At 43.3% G+C, this 15927-nt stretch overlaps 1 protein-coding gene across 12 annotated transcripts in view; it reads right to left on the bottom strand.

Annotated features, from left to right (window-relative positions):
- magi2a (membrane associated guanylate kinase, WW and PDZ domain containing 2a) overlaps positions 1-15927 on the bottom strand; it is a 226257-nt gene that overhangs the window by 156071 nt on the left and 54259 nt on the right. For 11 of the 12 annotated variants that reach the window (XR_014621567.1, XM_084346037.1, XM_084346041.1 and 8 more), the window contains exon 2: positions 1163-1279. Coding sequence is in view for 10 of the 12 variants with exons in the window: in XM_084346037.1 (XP_084202163.1) it covers positions 1163-1279 (117 nt within the window). In the remaining 2 variants the exon portion in view is untranslated. Of the gene's footprint in view, positions 1-1162; positions 1280-2838; positions 3230-15927 lie in introns of those variants that run through there. The other variant, XM_084346048.1, reaches the window with a different exon arrangement.

Raw genomic sequence — 15927 nt, 5'->3', positions numbered from 1 at the left:
ATCACAGGCTATCAACTGATGGCAATGAGCATATTTTCAGCAAAATAGGAATCAGAAGAGCAAGACCCAGATAACCACTGAATTTTAAATGTCCTGACCTAAAAACACCAAGTATCAATATCTTAAAGCTCCCCCAAATCTTATCTTTGATTGTCTACAATGCAGCTAATTAGAGACAGAGGGCTGATTAAAAGGGTCGAACTTGCCGACAGGCCTGATTCCAGCTTAACCAACACTCCAGCAGCTCAGTGATTACCCCCACAGACAAGACAAGGGAGTTTTGGGACTGCAGCCAACAGCAGCAAGGGACAAGACTCTCATCACAGACACTTCAGCTGGAATAGTCCATTTAGTCAAAACATACGGGTCAGTTAAAGATATTTACAATAATGCTGATGAGAAGCAAGGAGTCAAGGCTATGCATGGCAGGTTTACAGCGAGGTATTTTTCCCCAGGGCTCAAAAAAACAACAAAGAAGACCTGAGCCAAGGTTTCCCTTTAGAGGAACTGTGTTACCCACTTTCGACCAAAGTAAGCCAAGTACTGGTTCTGGGTTGGTTCAACCTGCAAACCTTTTAAGAACTGGTTTGCAATCCGATTTCAATTTCCCAGACTACACCGACTCTTTACAAGTGTTGCTCCTGGCTTTGAAAGCCTACATTGGCATCCAAACATGACTGGTTCTCGACCCACTGTTGCTTCGATTTGGCATCCGTAGTGAAAATCCTTTGTTTATTCTCCCCTGGACAAGCCAGAAGACGCTGCACCAGCTCTGGCTTTTAGAAACGGTGGTCATACGTTGTTTTATTTGGTCACGATAACCCCAGCCCCTGACATAAGCAGTTCCAGTGTTGGTGCCACTCTTTGGCTGTCGAAACACAAACGACTGATTTGAACGAGCATCTGAACCACCTTGGTCAAAAAGGGGTGTCAGCAAAGGGACCACAGTCTAAATTAAGTTCCTGGAGATTATTTTACATCCCTAAAAATTCCTGCTTGTGACAGCCACAAAAATATCTGAAATAACCCTTAAAACAATATTTAATTAATCAAATTACCACAAACAGGAAGGGGCAGAAAATACCAAGAGCATTTCACTCAACGAAGTGAGTCGAAGTGACACAGGTGTGAAGGGAGGTAGGGCGAGGATGAGGTAACTCACAGGGGACAGTGCGGAGGTAGAGGTTGTCCCGGATGATCTGCTGCAGCTCGTGGTCCACCGAGCCTTTCTGGAAGCGCAGGTTGAGGTAGTGGCGCAGCTCCTTGTCTATCACGCCCCCTGGAGGAACACAAAGGGCAGGAGTGAGTAATCAGAACGAGACCCATCCCATCAAATCAATCACTCTGACGTGAGGGGCTGTAAACATGTTCTCCTGGTAAACAAACAGAAACCTAAAGAAATGGGGACAGCTTGATGCATTTCCAGAAGAAAACAACACACTGCTTCACTCGCTCTGTTTTTCTGTGCAATTTTCCAAACTTGAAGAAGCTGAAAACACTGCAGCGACAAATGACCCAGAAATCACTGAAAAGCAAACAATTTGAATTTGCTAAATCCCCACAAACAAACACAGCCGCGCGCTAATGAACACACTCTGCCCTCTCTAGGATTCAGCATCTGTCAAGTGCAGCCGCCGATTGTTGGAGGTGCTGATGGGAACACGTGTGGAGAAATGTCTACATATAAATCACCTGCCGACTCCCCCGGGGGGCTGTTTCTACCTCCATCCTCCCCTCACCTGAGAAAAAACCACTCCACACCCTCCCTCCCCCTCCGCCTCCTCTCTGCCTCTCTATACCAGTTGTGCGTGAATGGACTCCCACTTTAAACCAGTAAATCATGCTGGCTCAGCAGATTAAAAGAAAAAGTGATGGAGATGGAGATGGTGGGAGCAACAGAAGAGAGATGGAAGGCAAGGGCAAATCCCACGGGGGAGTAGAAAGGGGGAGCGAGCTAAAACAAGCATCAGTTCCACCCCCAACAAATACTCCATCTATCTGCTCTCACAATCACATCTCAAATGGAGGCAGGACAGGACGGATGAGAGTGGGAGGAGGAGGAAGAGGAAGGGGGGGAAGCTCACTGACGTTACTTAAGGGATTCCTCATGGTGCCGCTTTAACCAACACACTTGTCGTTCTTGTTGCTCTTCTGCGTGGAAGTAAAGCAGCAGGACGGAGGCGGACGGAGGCTGAGAAGACATTCGTCTAACCTTCAACACCCTCTGTAAAGCAGCAACTTGGCGCAATGCCACATAGCATTTAGCCCCCCCCTCTCCTCTTCCCATCCTCCTCCTCCTCATCTCCTTTTTTTTTACCCCCCCCCTCGCTGTGATCCTGAGGCTGTGACATCCAAGCATGATATGCCGGAGATCGCACATGACAGCGGGGCACACATGTGCCAGCAGACGCATGCGAACACGCAAAACGACTAGAAAAGCGTTTGGAGGAGGAGGATGTAATCGCAGGGAATATAATGAGCGCCACATTAATTCAAGAATAACCTAGTTTGGAAGTTTTCTGTCATATTGGAGGGATGTATTATTTAGCACGCTCTGGTTCTTCAGTCGTGTGTTCCCACACAACACACACACACACACACACACACACACAGACACAAAACCATTAGAGCTGAACTAATTCACAGAGCGCTGCATTATAATCGTGCAAACCTGAATTAAAAGACACCGGCTCCATCAAGACCTGGAGCTGCACGACCAGCCAATTTACATTTGCATGAGAAAAGGAGCCGAGCCGACGAATCTGCATACTGAAAAGGTGAGCGGACTCGGAAATCACACGCACGCGCACACACAAATTAAAACACACTAAATGGCACCTCTTGTGTGGACAGCGGTTGTGCAGCCAGTATAGAGTCAGAGTCCTCTTTTCCACAGGTTTTTTGTGATGCAAATAATCTCCGCCGGAGGGAAAATCTTGCGCTGGATCTTTCCTGCCGGAATCCCCCGCCCCCGTGCCGTCCTAGTCCCTCAGGTCCCCCAACTCTGTCTCTGTTTAAGCCAATCTATCCAGCCAGCCGGGGATCCGAATCACCTCTCTCTGCACTCCACGGCGGAGAGATGAAACGAGGGGGAAAAAAAGCGCTGAAGGATGAGTGACTGAGAGCGACCGAGGCAAGGAGAGAGTGTGTGAGAGAGAGCGGGAAAGAGAAGGCGATTGGGGGGGAAGAAGTGTGTGTATGTGTGTGTGAGAAAGAGAGAGAGAGAGAGAGTGTGTGTGTGTGTTGCTGCAACTGAGTGAGGGAGAGAGAGACGGCTGAAGCGCGGCTCAGGCTGTGGGGACCTTTCGCACTGAGATCCCTCTTTCTATTGGATCCCTCCAGATTCTCAGGTCCTACAATGCCCCCCATCTGCAGCACGGGGCACTACATCTGCCTCTCTCTGATTAAAAAGACATCCCCTGATCACATCACCGCCCCACCACCACCACCACTCACTCACGGCTTATAGCATCCACATGGCCTGGATCTGACCTTCTTCCAACGCCAAACAACCACGTGGTGAGACTAAACATTATGTTTCAGTGTCGTCTGACTAATTACGTTTCTGTTTGTTTACCTACATCAGTGGTGTCTGGCGACAACTCTTACAGTTAATCTCTTTCTCTTTTACTCATTTTGCTCTTGTTAATTACATATATTCGCATGCTTGTATGCACATTCTCAAGCACACAACCAATGCTTGACTTTAAAGACAGCTACATCGAAATACAACCATCCAATGTCACATTTTATGGGTGTTGTATCAGGCTTCAGGGCAAGGCGTCTTCACATTTTGGATTTAACTGGCATGTTGGATTAACACCGGGTTTTCTTCTCTTCCCTCACAGTCATGTCCTCATCAAGGTCTAATGATCCTTTCCTGGTCCTACAGGTGTGTTTATTAGTGTTATTTTTTTCAGTCTGGTTGTTATTTTTATTGTTATCCTTTTTTATACCGTTATGTGCACCAAGCGCAACAGATGAAAATTAGCATTGTGCTAAATCTGGTGCTTTACATTTTTTGTACACTGTCCCTGTTTAAAATAAAGCAATAAAGAGGAATCAGTTAGCATTTTTGTACATCCGGTTCCCTGATCTCAAAGTCAGTGGTTATGTTTAATGGGTTTTCGGTCAGGTGTCTGAAATAAGGTCTGTGGTTAACACAGCTTAAACATACAGTATTAAATATGTCAGTTAATACCACACATGGGAATGTTAAAGCTTTTAGGTGTCTTGAAAACGGTGGTTGCTAACAAGTGGCTAAATGAGACTACAGAGGTTGTCGGGGACATTAAACGTCATCATGTCGAACATGGAAACTCATTTATTCACTGGTTCGTCATAAAAGGCAGGCTTTGTTTGTAGAATGGCCAATTTATAGTAAAGCGTGTATAGTATAGTCTGGTAGTCAGCTTAGTGGTGGTGACGTGGAAGTCATGTGACCGCGATGTAATTTGTTTATAGTCTATCAGAGCTTATTTTCTGCAATAATCCAAAATCCAATTAAAAACTCCCATAGGGCTTTTTGATGAGGGAAAACCAGGGCGATGCTAACTTCCGGGTTAGCCTACAAAAAATACGCGCAGCACTCTTGTTCACAGCTCGATCAAATTCATCCAACTTTTGTTTTAATGTTGATTTTATGTTGATCGACTGAACAACTAATTAATTAATCTTCTCAGACTACATGTCGCCATCAGAGCTCAAGAAATAAGTCCGAATGAGGGTTTCTTTCACTGGCACTGAGCAGCAGTTAGAACTCACACTGGTGAGAGCAGCTCTCCTCAATATGGCCCAATATCTGGCCATGTTTCCAAAAATAGATTCTGAGAGGCATGTATGTGTGTGTGTGTGTGTGTGTGTGTGTGTGTGTGTGTGTGTGTGTGTGTGTGTGTGTGTGTGTCTGTGTGTGTGTGTGTGTGTGTGTGTGTGTGTGTGTGCGCGCGCATACAGCAGTCCAATTGTTGCAGCGGCTGCGCAGGTCTGGAGTCAGTGAGGTGTATGAGGGTGAAGGAGGTCATTTAAACAGATGTGATGTTCTCTCTCGTTTTTCTCTTGAGGTTTTTTCCCCATCAGTTTTTTTGCAGCTCTGTCATGACACAACATGATATGTGACGCTGCCGGCAGGGAAATGGGTATGACAGAGACAGCATGGGGTGGGGGGGGGGGGGGGGGGGAAGATGGAGATAGAGAAGAAAAAGGAGACTGATGGAGGCTGTGGATTGACAGCAGCGCAGGAACATCAACTACCTGGTTCCTGGAACATGACAGTACCAAAAGTATGGTCAATTAAAGCATTTATTCCCATTATTGAGTAATCTTTTCCTTTTTGACTTTGAGAAAACACGTAAAAAAAAAAAAAAAAAAAAAGGTGTTATTAAATGACTCATCCCTGCAGGAGGAGCCTTTTCTAACATGTTTAGAGACACGTGCAGCCATGATAACAGTTTCCTTAACAGATGGGTGAATGAAAATTGTTTTTGCTGTGCGGAGGAAGAGAATCCACCATTTAAGCTCAGCAGGTGTCATGTAAATCCCCTGGGAGGCCTGGAAAGGGAAAGAACAGCCTGTGGAGAGTCAAAAAACAAGAGAGCAGCTGGTTCCTCCGGGGGATAGAGGTGCTGTAACAGCTAACTGCCTCGTACCCAGCCACAAACTAGAGGAGCTCACAGAGGAGCGCTGACTACCGCCGCAACTGGTGAACACTCAACCCTTTAAGAGATGGCAGCTCGAAACACATGTTCCTCGTATTCACTCGCTCTAATCACTGCAGAATTATGTTTGTGTGTGTGATGAATTATTCATGGTTTATTGACTGGAGTCTGCAGTTGAAAACTAAGCTTTGCAGCGGATAATAATTCATTTACAATACCATAGTTTAGAGCATTGGATGGATTGTCATGAATTTTTTATTTACCCGACTAGCAGCAGGTTAAACTTTTCACTTATGCTGGAAACGTATATCTCAAAGATCTACTTGACATTACAGATCCATTTGCATGGCTGTAGATTCTTGTTATTGTTAATTATACAGAATAAATTGCTTGGAGAGGCCGGCAGACCACCACCAAGACCAGATGTACACACAACTCTGCGAGCGTAACCTCTACAGTTTTCAAAAGTGAAAAATAATGATTAATGAGAGTATTCCTTTGATATGAATCTGCTCCAAAATTTAATGGGTTCCTTCTTGGCTTGCTACACCCTTCCGCCAACTTTCATAAAAATCATGCCGGTAGGTTTTCTGTAATCCTGCTGACAAACAAACAATCCGACCAGAAAAAATTACAATCATGGCAGATGATAACCAACCTATGACCGCCATGAATCCAATGGAGTATAAGCCAAAAAGTGATCATAACAGTCCCCTTTAATTAAATGAAGCCTAATGAAATATCAAACTCGACAGCCCTGGATGTTTTTAATTTTAAAACAACCATAGCTGCTTAACCATAATTTAAGATCCGATCTGCATCAAATTATACTCAGTCATAGATACCAGCCACCTAAATACACCTGATTGTTTTCATTAGGAAAGGCATTATTCGCTGACACTTTACTGAAAATATTGAAAAAAGACCTATCTCGCTATGTTAAAGAAAGTAAGAACATCTGTGGAGTGGAAATCCATTCAGGAGTTCTTGTGTAATCTTGCTGACAAACCAACAAACCAAAAAACAAACAGACACCAGTGAAAACATAACTTCCTTAGCGAATGTAATTAATCTCTGCATCAGAAACTGTTTTTTAAAAAGATGCATTACGTTGCAACACTGGATGATTTACTACAGTGGAGAGAGCAGACTTGTTTGCATAGTGTGTGCATGCAGAGAGAGCTGAGAAGGAGCTCAGTTTTGAAGCCTGCAACGTCACCATGATGGACATAAATGCAGAATACAAACGCATACAAAACACACTCGAAGTCTCAAACAAAGACTTCAGCAGCCGACTCTTCAAAGTCTCCTGCAGAAGTCTGAAAACTTTCTCCTTTATCTAGAAAAATCCGGCGTGGAGGGTGTGCTGCTGACAGTCAGTCAGAGCTTGGAGCGCCGTCATCAGAGCAGCGCTGACAATATTTATCACACCCCGCTCTGAGGGCACCCGTCGGCAGTCACATATGTAGCATTATCACACTGTGCGTATATGCGTGTGTGTGTGAGCATGAAAGTCAGAGGGAGCTCCAGCAGACAGCTGTTTGGATAATCAGACTAATTAAAAGATCAGGATGGGCTTAAAACCTTGCCAGTTTAACCAGACACACACTGCGCTCTGTTGATTAGTCTTCAATGAACATGTATGATGCCAACTCTGTGGTGAAAGTGCTGGAATCTGTAAACACCAACTGGCTTTCAGGCGGGTTTACACACACACAGAAACACACACAAAGACTAAAAATGTGTATATGTTGACTTTTCTTTTGCTCACCATCACATAAAATGTTTGCTAAGTTTAGGCAAAACTAACTCAAATTAGGGTTTTAGTAGTTAAGCTGAGAACGAATGGAAAATATTAGCTCCAATTTTAGATCCAATTTGTAAGAAATTCCCAACTCGTCACATATTGACTCTTTGGGATGGCGGCCGAGCCCGCCTACAATCCAAAAGCATCAGTTTTTAACGAGTTGGGCATGAGAATGATTGCCTTCAATTATTGCTTTTATTTTACAAACTGCACCAGGCAACCATCGATTTCCGTTAAATCCAAAATCAAATAGCAAACTTGTGTTACTCGCTCTAGTAACTGAAAATGTTTACTAAATCTGTCTCTTTAAAATCTCTACACAGGATAAAAACAAGTTGATTACTTGCCTTTTTCAAAATTTGCCAGCTTGAAGCACAAACCAGCCTCATAAAAACACCATCACAGTCCCTCTAGCTCTCAATATCCCACAGGTGATTACGTAGCGACACCTTCTGTCGCTTTATGCTGACCATCCCCAGCTCTCCCATTGCCGTGGAAATTCACTCAGCCCACCAGCTGCCTGCATGAACGTGAGCGTGTCTCCTGACAGGGAGATCTCGTCCATTTTATCCTGGGAATGGGGCCCTGATGGTGCTGCTCGAGCAGCACATGGAATATATCCTTTGCGTGTCGCCTTCCGGTGGACCACGCTAAGCAGTGAATTGATGGGGAACAGCATGGGAGAGCAGACTGGTCACATTTCCGAACCTGCCTCACATTCAAACACATATGGCTCCATTTATACCTATCAAAATGTGATCTGTGTCCAGATTTGCTTTTGTTGGAAAAGGCCCAATCCAATCACACTTTCTGAGGTTATGCCTGCATGAAATATTGTTTTCTGTCTTGTGTAATCTCATTTTTTACAGGTGAATGTCTGCTGATGAGGTTCATTACAGGTCTCTACATGTCTTCACATCTGTATTTAGTGTTTTTGCCGGTGACACAAAAAATTGGCTGAACTCCCTTTAAACCCGGTTTTGCATAAAAGCGTGTGATTTCACAAGGTGCTCTACCTCCAGTGAGCTGACTCATTTGCATGCATGTACACTATTTGGCGAGCACCAGCTGCGATTCCAAGCACGGAGCTGAACGAACACTGACCACCTACTGCAGCACTAATGAGAGAATGCCCACAGATGGAGTCTGCGTGTAGTAAGAATGACAATGTCGATTTATTATGCGAGTGATCATACCTCAAACCTCGGAGTTGTTTTTTTTTTAAACTCTGGTGAGATATTCAGATGCAGATCACATTTTAAAACCAGATCCCCGAAGGTACAGTGAGCGTCTCAAATCAATATTTCATAGTATACACATTAGTTTGTTTCACACATCTCGTAATATTTATATCCATTGAAGCCAAAACTGTAAAAAAAAATCAGCTGTGCCTTCCTCTGATAATCTAAACCTGTGGTATATAAAATGCTCAATATATCAGTGCCCAAGGGCGGATGCCTGAAGAACATAAATCCACACAGCATGGTATTTATCAATATGAGCTGGGATATGTGCCATAGGTTGGGTGAAACTGTATACAAATGCTAAATGATGTACTGACCCGTCATTGGCCTCCACAGCTGGCATCAGACAGCGCCGTCATAAATCAAAAGAACCATCAAACAGGTAACACCATTTTTTCTGTGTCCCTGTGCTAAGCTACATTTAAGCTTCTGAACCTCTGAATCCAGCCGTTTGCCCAAGCGAGGGGAGCTAAATTTGGCTGCCCACACTGGCTTGACTGTCAGTTTTACTTAGAAGCCACTGGCTGGCTGCTAAGTACTCCAGCGCTCGGCTCTGTCTCCAGGTATGTCACCCAAGAGAAGAAAAAGGCTTGTTTTTACTCCTCAGAGAAAGAGCAGGAAGAGAATATGGGGCATGATTTGGGGAAATGTGGAAGTGAATCAAAGGTTGCACCAAACATGAGTCCTGTCATATCCCTGTACTCCAGCTGGTTTCACATAGTTAATCAAATCAATCACCAGTGACCCTGGTTTGGGTGGAAGACTCCTTTAACCATTAAAATCTCCCCCAACACCCGTGTTGCACCTTACCTACAATAGCCAGGCTAAAGAAATCCACATTTTTGATTTCGCATAGGCTTTTTTTATGCCTGACGCAGTTTCTTGGGACCTGCTTGTGCATTGCAGTGGCTGGTGAGCAAACCAGTGGCTTAGGGTCCAGGGTCTTCCATTTCAATAAGTGGACAGGAGGAGGTGGACAGGAGGACGATTTACCAGATGGTTCTATGCAACAAGCCATCTGGCACATCAGGTCAGAACATCGCAATTTCTCTCAACAACATTGCAATTGCGATTTACACTGCTTTTTTTCCTTGTAATTATGATTTACATCCTCCGAGGGTTTTATCAAATCAGTCAGTTAAAGAAAAATCAACTTCTCAGTCAACTTGTCTTGTTCTCTAGAAGAAACAGCATAAAAATAGATTTTGTGGCCAGGCCTAAATACTGACATCAAGAGAGTTTATAAGCTGGACAACAGCCAATCAAGTGTTTGATTTTGTGTCACAAAATCAACATTAACTTCTTCTTCTTTATACGAACTGAATGGTCCATTGATTGGCTTATAATAATAAGCAAAACTGACAGTCGCTGACTAAAAGTTTAAACTCCTACACTATGTGATTGTTAAGAGTTTATTCTGTTTTGTTACAACTTGGGTCTAAACTTTCTGCTTTGGTGACCATTCCTATCAGATACGGTAAGACACTGTACTTGCTAAGATAATTGGTGAGGTTAAAAAAAGAAGAGGTCAGACATGCAAGAAACACAAGCAGTCAGAAATGTTTTACACAGAAAGTTATTAGCAACATTTTGGGTCTGCTCACTTTCACATTTACCTCCAACGAAAGTAGTTTAAACTAGTGGGGATCGAATCGCCGTCCTTCTGATTAGACCTGCCTGCTGAGCCACATGTTTTTGACAGATATTGCATTTGTGAGTCACGACTGGTCACGACTGGCGGGAATGGTCATTTTTGCATCATCATATTTATTTCTATTCATGATGATGTGACATTTATTGGGGTCTGAATCAAACAGACATGTTTTCTTACATCTGGAGAACAAGACTTGTCGGCCAAACCATGTCTGCAGCACTAGTACTTCATAATGATGCTGTTTTGTCACAAGTCTTACCTTTTGCAGCTTCATGCAGTTTTGATATTGCACTTGGCCATGTTTGCAATTTCGACTGTATTTCCATTAATTGTGTGGCCCTGGTGCAAAGAATAAAGAGTTTCTTGAAAGTTTTTCTGGGGACAGCTTCAGCTAAATTAAGGGTTTCTCCTGCATTATTCAATGATAGGAAGATGTCGGCGAGTTGGCTTCTCTCAACTCTAAATATCAAAGTATCCTAATGACCTGTCAATCACACATTAGTGCCCTGGAATGATCCATTTCACATACTTGGACGATCTCATTCTGTGATGAAACACCCTCACTACTGTTTGAAAGCCAACGCCTCAAAACAGGAAATGAAGATCATAAAATGTGAGTGAAAAATAGCATGGGGCAATTAACACCTCTTTAGTTACACATGCACTATGTTGAGTTTTTAGAGCCTCTCAGTTTGCCTGCGAGGTCTAAATTAACACACTGTTGTTTCAGTGGAAGGATCTGCCCCTAATCTGCCCAAAGTACTGCATAATGCCACCTACCTAAGCTTTTACTGTAACTGCTTTACAGCAGTCCAGATATTACTGCTGCATGGCCAGCCAATAACGCATCAAAAATAATTAAACTCCAACGCCAGTCACTGTTCGAATTCAGCCGTGTAATGACAGTCATCCAACTCGTCTCCCTCTTTGTCGATTCATTTCCCTCACCTTCTTTAACATTCTCCTATTTCAGGCTATTTTCTCCCTACTCTCATTTTGCTCGTTTCTATATTCGTAGAAGAAACAAATAATCCTCAAATGAGGTTATTTATTTATTCATTTGTAGTGTCAGCAGTTTCAAGGAGCTAGAAGGGCTTTGTTTTTCCTGATACAGCTGGTGTGAATGGGTTTAGATTGACAACACAGAAAGGGTATTTGAGTCCTTCAATCGCATACAATGCATGTATGACATGCACAAGTAGGCCACTTGTCAGCGCACGACATAGTAGACTGGGATTTAGCTGCGAGGAGAGAAAGAGTCCAGTCACAGCAGCACTTATGGCCATTTTTCTGGTGAAGAGAATAAATTTTGCAGGAACAAAGTAAATTTGAGCAAATCTTTGGAGTGAAGTATGAATTTGGTGAACTTTGGCACAAGAATATGCACCGTTCACCAACAGGAAACCATCTTGATAGTGATGGAGGAAGATATCGTAGCTTATTAGATGTGTTGCACCATTTACTTCAAAACCTTCAAAACAGACGTATGGTTCACTGAATGTTTTGAGGTAAGAATCTAAAGCAGGGGAAGTGCTAGTCTCCTGGACATAAGGGCTTGGTCAGAACAACATTTATGACAGAATAAAATGTTTACTTTTCAAAACTTCACTGAGAGAGGCAAAGAAAATGTGTGTGCTGCTTTCACAGTTAAGTTTGGTGAACTTTGACATGCAGATTAAGGTGTGAAGACTGAGTGGAGGGCAGTGGATATGGCATCCTCTGTGGATCAGTTGGTTCTTAAAGCATACTGGTGAGGGTCCAAGCTGGCAGGCTTGTTATCTTAATGTGCTGGAGAACCAGTTAATCAAAACATTTCATTGGTGTGGGGGTTGTACACCATCTTGACAGTACCAACAGTACTTTGAGAGAATTAAGAGAACGGGTGAGTGCAAAATGGAGGAAGCGAGCGTATTAGCTATACGGCACCATCAAGTTTTAATTAACTTCTATGACAAATGAGGAGCAATTGCATTAGAGCTTTCCTCTTTGTACTCATTTCCTAGCCACTGCACAACCCACATGTAGTCACAGTGTCACCAAGTATCTAGTCATCATTTCGTGAAGATGCTTTAATGAATTTCTGGTGAACTGGGCACTAAGGAGACGAACAGAGGAAAGGATGCTACAGAAGAATGCATTGAGCGTTAAGGAGGAAATGAGAGAGTCGATAAAGATAAAGTGATTTCAAAAGGGGGATACAGGCTGCCGTGGGTGTGCCCTTCCAGTGAGGATTCAAAAGCAGGGAGACATTGTCAGCGGAGCGAGCACATCGAAGCTGCTCCCATACGACGGCTTTGATGTCCAAGAGAGTGTGAAATAGCTTCACTTTGGTCGACTGGTGCAGCAGCGCACCCAGACTCAACATGCTAATGTCACCGTGCCAGTAGCTCAGCCAGGAGGAAAACTCCCCTCGCTTAACATGACGAGGATCCATCTCCTGTCAAACTGTCGCCTCAAAAGCATGTCATTTGCCTGCAACGCCGCATCACAAAGAGATTCATCTCTGCTGAGAGACTTTCAGGCGTGTGCAGTGGACGGACTGGTAAAAAGGCCAAGCGCACAAACTCGGTGGTTAACAATCTGGTTGCCGTGACAACACTATTACTCCTATCATAGCATAGACAGCACTAAGATTCCCAGTGAAGCAAATCTCACACAATGTTATAATTAATGTCATGTACTCCCATTTTGTACATCTGGTTACAGCATGTCTATTTCATTAGAACAAAGGCTACACGCAGAGATACAGAAATGGAAACTTCGGCACAAGTTAGATTACAAACCAGTTCCACTGGTGTTGCTCCATCTATGTCATACGGTTTGTTGATCTGATTGGTTGAAGTAATCCCGTGATAGATGTTGATGACAGATGTTTCACCCAATAATCTGCCAAGGACGATTTACCAGATGGTTCTATGCAACAAGCCATCTGGCACATCAGGTCAGAACATCGCAATTTTTCTCAACAACATTGCAATTGCGATTTACACTGCTTTTTTTCCTTGTAATTATGATTTACATCCTCCGAGGGTTTTATCAAATCAGTCAGTTAAAGAAAAATCAACTTCTCAGTCAACTTGTCTTGTTCTCTAGAAGAAACAGCATAAAAATAGATTTTGTGGCCAGGCCTAAATAGTGCGGGCACTGACATCAAGAGAGTTTATTAGCTGGACAACAGCCAATCAAGTGTTTGATTTTGTCTCACAAAATCAACATTAACTTCTTCTTCTTTATACGAACTGAATGGTCCATTGATTGGCTTATTATAATAAGCAAAACTGACAGTCGCTGACTAAAAGTTTGAACTCCTACACCATGTAATTGTTAAGAGTTTATTCTGTTTTGTTACAACTTGGGTCTTAACTTTCTGCTTTGGTGACCATTCCTATCAGATACGGTAAGACACTGTACTTGCTAAGATAATTGGTGAGGTTAAAAAAAGAAGAGGTCAGACATGCAAGAAACACAAGCAGTCAGAAATGTTTTACACAGAAAGTTTGGTTATTAATAACATTTTGGGTCTGCTCACTTTCACATTTACCTCCAAAGAAAGTAGTTTAGATAATTGAGCTGAACACATATTTACCATCTGTTATCTGATCATCTGATCTGTAGGTTCTTTCCCAGATCAAAGCATTTATTTGGTGCGTTCAGTGTTAAAACTAAGAGAATAGACCCAAATTGTAACAAACTGGAATTATCCTTGGGATTAAGCTAATTAAAATGTGGTTCTTGTGACTTGAAAATCGTACTTTTTCAAACGGTTCAGTATTGATTTGAAAACAATTACTTTCAGACCTACACAGTCGGAAAGAGGAGGAGAAATCTCGCACACAATATCCCCCCAAATGATCGTGAATCACTTGATCCTTCCAGATTTTATTTCCCTGCAAGACCCAAACACATGGCCTTGTTGATGGTGTTTCACATTACCATCTCACTGAGGCTGACCATTGATGTGACGTGTCTAGTTGAACTGAGTGATGGCTGAGTCAGAGTGACCCCGACACAATTGCATTAAACCAGGGCATATTTATATCAATGGGTCCGTAGCTAATAGCCGAGCCATAATGGCCGCCACCGGGCTTACTCCTACACATTGTCACTGTCACAGCACAGTTCTCATTATACCTTGCTGGGGCCAATTTAATTGAACTAACCCAATCAGAGCCCAGGAGCGCTCCGGTCTGCTGAGCTCCACAGCGGCGGTAATAGAAGCTGATGGAAGAAAGATTAAAATGTTGCTGCTGAATCACACTTTGCATATCCCACATTCCCTGCTATATTTATTTGCGCTGGCAAAGATGAATTATGGGAAATCATACGGAGGCCGTGTAAGCCGCTCATGTAGCTTCCTGAGAGCAAACAGAGCTGAGGATATTCTATGTAAATGTTTCCTTAGCAAGTGTAATGGGGTAAAGTGGTGCATGTGCAAAGTGAGCTGTTGAATATTCCTTTTCAATTATGTTTTAATGAACTGTGACAATGTGGGGCTCAGAGGGGAAATGTCGATGAAATATTTGCTTGAAATTCAATTTTAAAGTGGAGGAACTGCAGGAAGGCTGCACAGGGAGATGTTGGCTGTCTTTACACACACACACAAACAAACAAACACACACACACAATCGGAGTAATACATCAAGGCTTCCTCTCTTCACACACTGACTCAGGTCTAGTGATTTACTAGTTCTTTCTCATTGACTCACACTCAAACACACGCACACACACCTCGTCACAACCTGCGCTGTCAAAATAGCCGCTGCGCACGGCCAATCACGGCGCACTTCAAAGGCCTTTTCGCCCAATTGCATTTGGCAGCCCGGCTCGAGATCACAGCTTAAGAGAGCAAAGCGGAGAACTGTTCTCGAGTTAACGTCCCTCAGCAGAACGCCTTTTATGGATAAACCAATACATCGCAAGAAAAATGGAGATTGCCCCAGAGAGTTCACAGACAAACATACAAACATAAGCGGCACTCACACAAACAGCCGACGCAAGCGTGCACCCTCTGGATAAGAACATTTAGAGTGGAGCACAGAGTGGAAGCTGCCGTGTGCATAGATCATCTGAGGTAATCAAACTCCAAGAGGGACCCTTGTCAGGTCAGATCTCAACAGGATTTCAACATGAATCCGTCTAAAGCTCTCCACTGCTGTACGGGGACCACTCGACAAGCAGTCATTTTCGGTGCGCAGAGCAAGTTTTGGGAGGGAAATGTGTTCGGAAGACTGAATGCCTACAGTGCATTATTAAGCACTCAGTATCTGGGACATAGTCCTAAGTAAAAGGTCATCTGCATAGTTTGAAGATGCATCATGCAAATCAACTGCTTCACATTTGCATACAGATGAAACTATGTTCAGTTTTAACCTGGCTACAGATGCTTCAGACATGCTTCCACACAGTTTTTGTGATTTCAGTGGCAAAAAAACTTAAAGGTGCGCTGGTATTTTTAAAAAAAAATTAACAATGGGTCAAATTTCTATGTTTAACGTGATGGATTATGTGATATATGTGAACTTAGAGCAGCTCAAGGGGCAGATAATAATCAGGAGTTGGTGGAGGTCA

Source organism: Pagrus pagrus (genome assembly GCF_965226575.1).
Source record: "Pagrus pagrus genome assembly, chromosome: 23".
Taxonomy (NCBI): Eukaryota; Metazoa; Chordata; class Actinopteri; order Spariformes; family Sparidae; genus Pagrus; species Pagrus pagrus.
Note: the sequence above shows the minus strand (reverse complement) of the source record. Positions and strands in the feature narration are given on the sequence as shown.